Below are 12,558 nucleotides of genomic sequence, written 5' to 3' on the forward strand. Positions count from 1 at the left end.
CCTGAATCAGGAATCTACCTGATCAGAAATGTGGGTTCATGAACACATATAACTTCTTACATAAACAGAAGAAGTCATTTACCAGCAGAGACACTAACATCTCACAGTCCTCATCTCATCTCATCTCAAAAGACATTTGTGTAAAGCTTCAAGGGAAATGACATTACTTGCTATACTCCTTTACTAATTTTTGTTTACCTTGGTCATGAATGGGGACAGTAATTTCAAGAATATGGTAGGGGATATATGTAGGGATGATCATGTCAAAGTATTTAAATAATACTATTGCACCATTGCTGCGGTGTAATGGGTTTATGTCATAGGAGAAAAGTATTGAATACTCTTCCACATAAACATCTGGCAATTCTTTGGCTTCTTGCTGTTGCCGTAGGATATTTGGGGATAGTTTTGCCTTTGATGACTCAGATTTCATTAAATGTTGCATCTTTTTTGTGTTTTTTACCAAAATATCAAAAGGAAATTATGCAGTAAAGAATGAATGCTTAGTCTTCAGCTCCTGGAGTACAGGAAGCTGATACTGGTTTGTCTTCAGTGAGCAAGAAAGTACAGCAGGTATTGAGTCTGCCTGTATACAAGGAAGCTGAAGAATGAAATTCAATGGAGCTTTGGGTTAGGAAGCTAGCAGAACATACATAAATTAAACAATCCATTCCCTATTCCTTTATTGTAGCTTCAAACCTTTTCAATGTCATTATGCAAGTAATTTTAACGAAACTGGTTATATTTATGTAGGAGTCACAGAATCTAGAGTTTATGTCCAGTCTTTTTGCCAAAAAGGTCAACCTGGTATGAGAAGGGTGATCATACTGAATCAAGAAATAATCAAATAATATATATAATAATATATTATAATATATAATATTGACAGATGAAGTTACTTTATAAAGGGGTGATACACAAACATCAGGCACTTTTAAAGTCTATAATAGTTTAGAAACCAAATGCCAAGGAACAATCTTCTTTATGACACAGCTGACATGATACCACTTTCCAACACCTGTCTAAGAAGTAGTAAATGTGGCTGAAATAAAAAAAAGAGAGAAAAAAAGGAACAGCTCTCTACACAGTTTACAGGCAAACACTGGTAAACAGCTTACAGTCAGCAGATCTAATTCCTCAATCAACCTAAAGACACAGGACTACAGTTCAGTTGTGAAGGAACTAGAAATCCACTTTTTTTATATTTTTTCATGATAGGCTACAGAAATACCATTTCACTGAAATGATTTTTTAATAACTTTTTTATCCTGGCTTAAAAAAAATAAAGTCTTTTAGTTCTTTCTGTGGAAGGAAAAAAAAATGATTTGTTTTTCAGCTGATGACACTATGCTAAAACACACTGAATGTGTGTTCTACCAGCCTGTTCAGGTTTCAGTTACCTTCTGAGGGAGAAGACGAACGGAAAAGAATACTCATGGGAAACAAATAGGTAGTTTAGCAGCTTGCAGTGCCCATCTCTCCCAGGCAGCAAGACAACTGGGGTGACCTCAGAAGTCTGTTAGGTAAGAATTCATAGATCCTATCCTTCCCTGTTTGAATAACATGAACATGGAGGAAAGAGGGAGGAAGAGATGAACAAAAATGTAACAGAGCAAAACAATTCTATATAAAGTCTTAATAGCCTTTTTGGTGCACAATGTGCTTTATTTAATATTCTTACTGTCCTGATTTTTCCCATTTGACTCTGTTCATGCTTAGTCATTAATTTTACACATAGTTGTTTTAAAAGTGCTGTAAAGTACTATGTTGGAAGAAAGCCTTTGATTGATTAATCATTTATCTCAGTAGAAAAGTAATGAACATATTTGATTTCCAGCAGCTTCGTATATATGCAGCTATGGGATGTAAATAGCAATAGCAATTTCAAAGAGAATGTGAAAAAGTTTATGTAAGCTTATAAGTGTTGAATAAGAGGACTCTATTAGAATACTTTGCAACATATATGTAATTGTTCACTAACTCTGTGCCCTTCCTTTGCTTTTTGGGTGATATTTTGGTGGATAAAGAACTGGCTGTATGGCCGCATGCAAAGAGTCGTGGTCAATGGCTCAATGTCCAGCTGGAGACCAGTAACGAGTGGCGTCCCTCAGGGATCGGTGTTGGGACCGGTCTTGTTCAACATCTTTGTCGCTGACATGGACAGTGGGATTGAGTACGCCCTCAGCAAGTTTGTCGATGACACCAAGCTGTGTGGTTTGGTTGATACCCTGGAGGGAAGGAATGCAATCCAGAGGGACCTTGACACACCTGTGAGGTGGGCTGATGCCAACCTCGTGAAGTTTAACCATGCCAAGTGCAAGGTCCTACACCTGGGTAGGAGAAATCCCAGGCACAGCTACAGGCTGGGCAGAGAAGAGATTCAGAGCAGCCCTGCAGAGAAGGACTTGGGGGTGTTGGTTGATGAGAAAATGAACATGAGCTGGCAGTGTGCACTTGCAGCCCAGAAAGCCAACCGTATCCTGGGCTGCATCAAAAGGAGCGTGACCAGGAGGTCGAAGGAGGTGATCCTGCCCCTCTACTCCGCTCTTGTGAGACCTCACCTGGAGTATTGTGTGCAGTTCTGGTGTCCTCAACATAAAAAGGACATGGAACTGTTGGAACAAGTCCAGAGGAGGGCCACGAGGATGATCAGGGGACTGGAGCACCTCCCGTATGAAGACAGGCTGAGGAAGTTGGGGCTGTTCAGCCCGGAGAAGAGAAGGCTGCGTGGAGACCTCATAGCAGCTTTCCAGTATCTGAAGGGGGCCTATAGGGATGCTGGAGAGGGACTCTTCATTAGAGACTGTAGTGACAGGACAAGGGGTAATGAGTTCAGTCTTCAACAGGGGAAGTTTAGGTTGGATGTAAGAAGGAAATTCTTTCCTGTTAGGGTGGTGAGGCACTGGAATAGGTTTCCCAGGGAGGTTGTGAATGCTCCATCCCTGGCAGTGTTCAAGGCCAGGTTGGATGAGGCCTTGGGTGATATGGTTTAGCTTAAGGTGTCCCTGCCCACGGCAGGGGGGTTGGAACTGGATGATCTTAAGGTCCTTTCCAAACCTAACGATTCTATGATTCTATGATAGATAACAGGATTATGTACCTTAAAGTTTAAAGGTGTAGCTAACAATGACCTATGAACATTATGAAACAATTGTCTATTTATAGGGTACTGCCTGCAATCAATACCACCTTCTGTTTAAGTTTATCAATGTTGTCTTTAATTCATTAGTTTGGGTTGAAAACCTGCCAAAGTGCTAGACTCCTAGGGAGGGGGATAGGGAACATATTTATTACTTTTGGGAACATACTTTTTACTTTTTGGTTTCCATGCATGGTAAGATAATTTCAGTATTTACTCATGGTCAAGGAAATATGAAACAAAATAAATCCTTGCTGTATGCTTCCTCACTGACTATTCAGATTTCAACAGTAAAAAACAAACAAGCAAGAGACGTCATGAATGTCTAATGTACAATCTAGGTTTAAAATACGTACTATACTGGATTGTGTGTCAAGCCAAAAAAATCAGTAAAACAAACGTCTTTAAAACTAGTGAGGTTGTAAAGACAGTAAGGCTTATTCTTCTTATGGAAAATAAAATATTTAGATTAGTGTACAGGAGAGAGCCCAGCTTTTTCTAAAATGTGGAAAAATTAGAGAACCTACTTCCAGAGATACAGTTTCCGCAACAGTAATAAAATTCAAAGTAGCGCACACAGATTGTTATTTATTATATGTGTATAATTCCATTAAAGTGCACAGCACTGTACAGTTGAATAATAAGTGCATGACCCTGACAATACAAAGCATTACACACTGTAGTCAAAAAGCAGATAAAGTTTAAGGCACTAATCTGAGGGAAAATGAAGCATTTTAAGCATGTGCTACTGCAAACAGGAACAGTATTTAACCAGCAAATATTTTTGGAATACTGAACAAAAATAAAATACAATCAGGTAGACTAACCAAAGGGAGTTAGTAAAGCAGCTAAACTAAATGTCATTGAGGGTTAGACACTAAACTTCCTACAGTTTCCCCGCTTTAACACCACCACTTCATCTAAAAATACTTTGAGTATAAGAAAGATAACAGAGAAGAGCAATGCAGGAAAGACTTTCCCCTTCAGCTTCTAAAATTGATACATTTTCACCAATGCATCAATTTGTTTGACAAACTCTGGCATTCACAGAGAAGTATTAATAACAAGAGAGCAGACATTACTTCCTAGTGGGTCACTACAACAGCTTTGCTCAGTTCTCTTTTTCACAGTTTTCTGGTAGCTCAGACCACTACTTGTAGCTACAGGTGCTAGAATAGCCCTAAGGAGGGCATGGTCCTGTCTTATGTCTGCAGTTAACCACAGCTGTAGAGACTGGAGTCTTCCTTGACAAATTAAATGGGAAGTATTAGGTTTGGTTTGGGGTTTATGTTCTTGCTTTGTTGGGGTTGTGCTGTTTTTGTTCATTAGTTTTTTGTGTTTTTTTTTTTTTTGTATTGGGTTTATTTTTGTAGGAGTGATTTGCTTTTGTTTTTTGCTGTTTTTTTTTTTTGCTGTTGCTTTCTTTTTTTTTTTTTTAATCTAGAATTAAAGATGGAATAACGGAATATCAGGCTAAGTGCCTTAAAAGTCACAAAAAGTTCATCTCCAAAAAAACCCAGACCACTGTTTTCTAATTGCTGCTTTACAGAACCTTTTATATTCTGTGGGTCTAGAATAGTCAGCTGTTTCCATAAACAGCCTAGCAAAGTAGCAGATGTTTCCTTGGGCAGTTATTCAATATATCTAGGAAAAAAAAAACAACCCTTTGCCTTCCAGGCTTCTGACAGCTTTGTTTCGAGCTCCTGACTTCTTTTCCCTGCTGAAATGTTCAACCTTTATAGCAGGCCTGCACAACAGGTGGGCCGTGGGTCTCTTGCAGCTTGAAAAACCGTTTGGCCCATCAGCTGCTGTGAAGCATCATGTACTGTTTGATTTGCCCAGCTGCCAAGAGGCAGCAACAAGATGTTCAGCAGAAAATGCGTATATCTCCTAGCTTGTCACTGATCCCTCAGAATGTATGCATCTCCTAGTCAGCCACCTGGTCAACCAGCACACACATAGCTTCTCATCATACACAGACGTTGCCTCACAGGTCAAAGAAGTGGCCTAATAATGAAGATATGGGGTATTCAGAAATAGTATTTGGCAGGGAGGGGGAGGCTGAAACAGAGGGGAAAGGAAAATGGGAAAGCAGTAACATAAGAAAGCTGAAACAGAATTGAAACAGTTCAGCAGAGAAGAAAGGATGTCACATGGGAAAATGAAAATGTATTTTCATTCTCAAAATGAGTTGATGAATCCATACGAGGATCCTGGCTTTATACTATACTGAAGCACCTTTCTGCTAGAAGTCCCATGCAAAAATAAATGAGTAACAAATAATCCACAGTACTTACTAAGCAGCAGTAAAAATGGAATACCTGATAAACAAGTGTCAATTGAATAAAAATGCAAAATTTACAAGTTTATATATATAGTTAACATTTCTAAGAAGTTTAATGAGAAAAAAAGGCAAGAATAAAACCTGGTAAAACGTATAAAGAATCAGATGCTTTCCTTTTCTTGGGTTTAATCAATCGGTACTGTAGAGAACATATGACCATTGGCTTACATGGCATTATACAGATAGATGACCTTGTCTCCGAGGGTCTATGGGTGCAAATGGAATTGCTTTTGGTTAAGAGGAAGGGTTGACACAGGGAGCAAGAGAGAAAATGCAAATACAGGAGAGAGAAGCCCTGGGAGAAAGATACTACTGTTGAGGGGACTCTATAGAGGATAATGGATAAGAGAAATTGACTTGATGCTGGTCATAACAGTCAGTATCATGGGCAAAATAAATGAAAGTAACACAAAAGAAAAGGTATTTTAGTTAAAAAGTTCTGCAAAGAGAACTGATGTCCCCAGAAAAGAAACAGATGCCCTGTCATTTGAGGATAGTGAAAACTATTTTTAAAAAAATCATTAGTCAATTTGAGACAAGTCTTGCACTGCAAAATGTGTCCTGTTACAGCCAACAGTATTCTTTAAGACTATAAACCATAAACTCCCATAAAACTTAAGATTTAGAGAAATTAGTATAAGAAGTCTAATGCAGTTGGAATTGAAGATAGAGACAGAAAATGTAAGTAGAGGGAGTGATAGAGACTGGTTAAACACATAGAAACACAGAAATTAGGGCACTGGAAAACACTGTGAAAGGGAGCTAGTAAAAGAAATGGTTGGCTGACAGTAACAGAGCCTGAAGTTGAGGGACTGAATGGTTTGGACTTACTAGACAAGAACAGAACCGAGTGGCTGAGTATAGAATGAAAGAGGAGGACAGAAGACATACAGGGTAAGAAAATCAGTTAAAGTCATCTGAAGAGGAAGAAATCTTGACAAGTAACTGGATGTGTGGCATATGGATAGAGTGTTATAAGCCACTATCTGCAGATGTCTGGATCTTGATTAACAAGGATATTACGTATGAGAAGTTAAAATTAGAGGCTGGAACTGAAAATGAATAGAAACTTGTATTGAAAGGTAAGCAAAAAAAGAGGCAAGATTGTAAAATTTCGAAATGGCAAATTAGGCCATAGATAAGGAAGAAACATGAATAAGAAAGCTTGATGGAGACACTGTTAAAAGAAATACAGGGTGCAAGAAAAGTGCAAGGACAATTTCATGCAAGGGCATGTATCCCAAGATTGTCTTTATTTATCTCAACAGGTATCTGTAAAACCCCATGGCAAAATGGTCATTCCTTACACCATACTGTTCATAGTAAGGTATTACAGTTTATCAGTTACTTTGTTAGCTTTATCACTATGAACCAAAAGGTTCTTAGTCCATAAGGTTGTGAAACTTCTGACTGTAGCTTACTTGTAAAAAGGAAAACCCAAGGAAATTGCTACCTAGGACATTATTCAAATGGTGCAGCAAAACATTTAGCTGTTAGGAAATGCCAAAATTAAGATTTGTCATATGAAAGAAACGGAGATAATAATTTGTGCCTCTTCTGTAAAGCATGATGCCTAATGATGAAAATATCATATACAAACCAGGTATTATATAAAACATGAGAGCGCACAGTGAGCACCGAAGATAGAGAAAATATTGGATAGATATCCGTTTATTCAACTATATCCTTGTCCCCCACACTGAATGAGACAGAGTACTGTGAAAAATACAGTATCTAATCATATAATTAAAGATTATATCACAATGCATACACAAAGACAGTTGAACAAAGGTGCGGAAGACAGCCTTAATTCTAACCATTTCCTAATTTTGGAATGCTTGACTTAACAGTCTTGATAATGACCCTTTTCAATAAAGTTTTTGATCTCATAAAAAATATCATCACATATTTCCACATGCTTTTGTCCAAGATTTATATATCAGAAGTGTAACTGCGCTTACGCTTCGCAGAACCACCAAAAGTTCCTTTTCAATGTGGAAGTCCTTCAGACAGCTATCTTTCAGACACACGTACAGAAAGAATCAAGGACTGTTTGGTGAGATTATTACACTGACCTTGCTAGTTGAAAAATAAATTTCAAACCAACATAGAAAACAATTTAGGTTAGGTTTTCAGGCAAATGACTGAAGCTGTATCCAGGCAATTTCTACTAATGTGGAGGGCAGCTACAGGGCATCTTCTCCTAGTGCTTAGACAGCAAAATGAACACACTAAGCTCTTGGCATGGGCAAAGCTGAATCATAATTTCTTTCTCACTCTTCCTCAGTAGCCTTCAAAGGCCTTACAAGTAACTTCATACAGGACTATGCAGTCAGTCAGTGGGCTGACCTGCAGTTGTTTTCTTTCTTTATTCCTGGATCTGCTCAACATCTCCATTTCCTGCCTTATCTTTTCTGAGAGGGAAAGAGACAGATGGTCCTGGAAGCTTTTATGTGCATGGTAGCTAAGTGCCTTTTTTCCTTACATCAGTAAAGCACAGTCTGAAGCCGATCAGAATTATACTGAACTGCACTGTTAACATGAGCCTACAGAAGAGATGGAAAATCAGAAAAAGGCAAGAAGAAACAGTCGGTGGGAAAGGGCTTAGAAAGCTTAACTTGATTTTACTAAGGGACAGAGAGAGTAAGGTAACAAACTCATTTGGAGAAAGTCTGATAATATGCTAGAAGAAAAAAAAAGTTGCAGCAGAATCAGGAAATGAGGTATGAAATATTGAGTGATGGACAAAAGGAACAGAATTTGCACGTGAGGAAAATGCGTAGCTAAGTCAAAACTGAGTGAAAGAGTGAAGCAGGACAGAAAAAGTTTGAGGCCAGGCACAATGCAAAGGGTCTCTCAGAACACAACCAGGCATTTGGGTAAAAAATAAGGAAAGGCCTGAGTATGCATGGAAACTGAACAGGGTGAGAAGACTGCGAACAGAAAACAATGAAGCTGGTTTCAGAAACAGCTGGAATGTGGAAGGTGGAAATTAACTGAAAGAAAGTAGAAATGGTACAGGCTGAGGCAACTGATAGAAAATAGGACAGAAATAGAGAAGACAAAAAAAATAGCAGCCAAGAGAGAAAAAAATTGGTTAAGCTTCCTGTTCTTAACAGAATAGCTTTGGGAGAAAAGTACAAAACAATTTGTGAACAATTTGGGAAAAGGAAGACACGATAGGGACACCACAGGACCATATGAGAAGAATGGTCAATGGGGAAGACAGTGCAGAAGTAGAAGACGACATTTTAGAGACATTTTTAGAAGTTTAGATAATGCATAAAGGTAGTGATTAAATGTAATGTAGATGAGTGTACAGGACTTGAGAGGTAAAATATTGGGGGGCAGAAAACTTGAAATGTGGGATTTATAGCAAAAAATTAGTAACACAGGCAGGCAAATATGGAGTAAGTAAGTATGAAGTAAGTAAGTAAAATGTGGAGTAAGTATGGAGTAAGTAAGTAAAATACGGAGTAAGTAAAATATGGAGTAAGTAAGTAAGTAAAATATGGAGTAAGTAAGCAGATGGGGAAGAAAATGTCAATGGAAATAAGGAAGTAAGAGCGGCAGTAAATGTTATTGCTCTAGTGTTTAGTAAGAGGTCTGGTAACAAAACAGTATATAAAAGTCAAACATTATCTTTGTATGGTACCTTTTTGTGTGGGATGAGGGGGTCTTGGGAAACCGGATTGGGAGCTAGGCATAGGCATCTAGTGAACCTACAATATGTATGGAGAAGAGGATAATCTGCTTTATTGTTATTTTAAACAGAAGCAAGAAAGAAAACATTTTAAACCAGTGTCTACACCAGCTCCTAGTAACTTTGTATCTGTTTGTATCGATGAAAAAATAGGCAAATATATCTGAGACCCATAACAGGGTTATTTAATTATGATTATTTGTTATTATTTTATGGATATTCCATAAAACTGTTTTCTACCCAGTATTTAAAATAAAACCAACCCAACCCCACCCTAAAATATCCTGTACAGCTTCTTTTTATAGTCTCATACTCAAATTTCTTTTTATTATCACTCCCATCTTACAAAGACTTTCCATGAACTAAAAGTAAATCTGAATGAGTGCTACATGATGAAAGATAGAACACAATATACTCCCCTTATTGACAAATGCAATTATGTTTTACACTTAAATTAGTCATATTCCTTACTCACAGAAGCGATAACTAAACCCACCAACATTAAATATAACTGCGAGTTGAGAAGTGTCCTTTCATTTATAAAAAAATAGTAGATAAAATTTTCATTTTTAATTATGATTTCCTTGCATATTTTCCTAAATGCTGACATTACACTTGGTATTTCATTTATTTCACTTGCCCACAGAACGCAACAGTTTTTCTACCTTTGTTTGCTTCGTCACAGAACTGCACAGCATGCTTAATACAGGAAGTTGGAAAAAAAAATAATGATTATGGATAAAAAGACTATTACCCCTGACAGGCTTTGATACTGATATAGAGATATGTTTGTGAGAGGAATGAGAAACACATAAGTATTTCCCTTGCAAATATTTTTTTCTCAGAACCTGAAACATGAGATAGTATTGTATTATTTATTACGGACTATATTGTATATTCTATATAATAATGCTTCTATAATGCATACTAGAGTATGCATTATAATGTATCAGTTACAGATAACGTGTAAGGACAAAACTGAAATATTGCAAAATTGGAAAGATACAGACTTTGTTGTCCTGATAAAAATTAAAAAAAAGTGTCAGAAAAATCCCAAATTCACTCATTGGAAAGCTTTTACAGAATTTTGCAACTAAATTCTCCAAGGAGCCCGTCTGTACTGAGCATGCTTTATCCCAGTGCTGCAGGAATGAAGCAGTTTTTAACCTGCTTCTCTTTCTCCTCATTCCTGCAAACAGTTGCTGTGCTAAATACTGAAATAAGAACAGAGTACTCTTCAGTGCTTGCCTCCCTGATATCCAGGTGGATGCAGAAGATGAAACAGAATGTGTACTAAACACAGTAGGGAACTTGATAGGAAGGCAGGGGAAAGCAGGAAATACAGACGGAGATATAGCACCAAACATGAAAGGCTGGTAATGGTGAATGTCAATGCAGCTCTTGAAATGACTGGGCAGGAGGTCAGGGTGGCATGAAACTTGAGTTCAGAAGAGAATGCTGGAAGAATGTGAAGCTAGTGAAAAAAAAGAGCGTAATGTATAGCAAAGAAAGAGTGAGATTAACTATTGACAAAAGCTGGAAACGGAGAGAGGACGAAGAAGCTAGGAGGAACTGGGACAGAGACATGGGGATACGTGCTAAGGGTGACACAGAGAAAAGGGAGTTTATGGTGAAAGGGGATCCTCCTTCCAATATTGGAAGTGAACACAGAGAGTCCTGACATGTAGCATTACTCATCCACTACTATTTCTTGAACTGTTTCTGAAACCTGTCACCCTGTAACAGCTGATCCACAAAGACAACAAGCTCCTATAGTTACATTTGGGTTGTAGGGTTACATATTATGGTACGTCTAAAAGTTTTTACTGTTGCATGACAACTAAGCTGAATATTTTAAACTATAAGAAATTACAAGTCTATTTCTTGCTTTTTTTTTTGCTTTTCTTTATAAACAGCCCGTTTTAATTTTATGTTAAGACTGCAAAGTAGAGACAGTAAATGTCAGAATTAAGGTTGCCTTTGCAACATGATCCAATATCATGATCAGAATCTATCATAGTCCAGACTTCAGTAAAATAATCTATAGATTTTGGGGTTTTAACCTGCAACACTTTAGACAGATGAATGCAGAAAAGGGTCATCATTACTGAGAGTGTTGCCTGCAAAGTCCTTGATTTCATTTTTTGTAGAAATGGAAATATATGAAATGAGCATAAGAAGGCAGAGGATAGTTGGAAAAGAATGGATAATCATGGTTTAAAAGCTGAAGTACTGTTCCTATGTAGTTTGGGATAAGTCCTTTAGAAAACATACTTCCAAACCAGCCAGTAATTATGTGTTGCTCATATTATAAATATCCAGCTTGGTATCTCAGCCCATAAGTGAAACTGAAATCAGCAGGAACAGTGATTTGAATACACTGAATACATTTGCCAAAAAATGCAAAGTCTCCTGAAAAATTAGGTCCTGAATACTTGGAAATTAAGTAGTTTGTCATCTTAATGTGTCTGTGACTCTATTTCCCAGCTTTCAAATTGGAATACTCCAAACTTCACTTTCTTGTAGGCATGCTCTGAAGATGAAGTAATTAATGTTTGCAAAGAGCTCAGGTATTGAAGTAACTGGTGTAACAGAACGACCTCGCAGGAAATTAGAAGTCTGTCTTTGCACCAAAGAAACTAACACAATGACTGGATTATAACAAAATGACATAATGACTGAATTATTACTAAATGAATTACGTCAAACGGTCCTTTGAATAAAGCATACATTTTATGGGAAGGAAAGCAGGTTTCTGGAATAGCAAACCTAGCAACATGTATCCACTTCCCAGGCAACATTTAATCTGGCATATTCCAACTGCTGAGTTATTGACTTTGCAGACATAATTTGTTTTAAATCTAAATATTTTTGGTTTAATTTGTGTGTTTGTCTTTCATCAGAACTTAGTTTCTTTTGTATTTGTTTATGTGCTCAATACATTAAAAGCTTGTTGACTTTTTAGTCTGTTGTTACAGCCTCCTTGTGGCACACCAGGAACAACTCCTAAGGAGCTAGAAAATGCAGTTAAATAACACACAGAATATGTCAAACGATATGGTTAAGATGATTGACGAAATGCAAAATAAAGGCAATTGAGAGTGATTACTGGAGCTAATCATTTTAGGCTTGCCTCTGAAAAATGCCTCTTCATTTACAATTTAAAACAAATGCTATTTTTACTGTTTAGTATTCACTACATAGATTTAGCCTGTTGACTAGAGCAGACATTATAACGCAAATACTATCTTAAAAACGTTCTTTGCTAATATCTTGGTGTTTGCAATACATATATAGATTTAGATTCACAGGGGAAGTAATAGCACTCTCTTAGTATTTCATGTATAAATTTACTCAGCAGATTTGTTTTAT

At 37.3% G+C, this 12,558-nt stretch overlaps 1 protein-coding gene across 6 annotated transcripts in view; it reads right to left on the bottom strand.

The window, feature by feature from the left end:
- Positions 1-12,558, bottom strand: part of DACH1 (dachshund family transcription factor 1) — a 373,537-nt gene that overhangs the window by 22,541 nt on the left and 338,438 nt on the right. For 2 of the 6 annotated variants that reach the window (XM_062636883.1, XM_062636886.1), the window contains one exon: positions 9,139-9,205. The exons of the other annotated variants lie outside the window; for them this stretch is intronic. In XM_062636883.1, coding sequence (XP_062492867.1) covers positions 9,183-9,205 — 23 coding nt within the window. In that variant the 3' untranslated portion in view covers positions 9,139-9,182. The remainder of the gene's footprint in view (positions 1-9,138; positions 9,206-12,558) is intronic. 6 annotated transcript variants of the gene reach the window in all.

The sequence above is a fragment of the Pezoporus occidentalis genome, unplaced genomic scaffold (genome assembly GCF_034315485.1).
Source record: "Pezoporus occidentalis ecotype Australia unplaced genomic scaffold, CSIRO_AGI_Poc_V1 ctg5, whole genome shotgun sequence".
Classification (NCBI taxonomy): domain Eukaryota; kingdom Metazoa; phylum Chordata; class Aves; order Psittaciformes; family Psittacidae; genus Pezoporus; species Pezoporus occidentalis.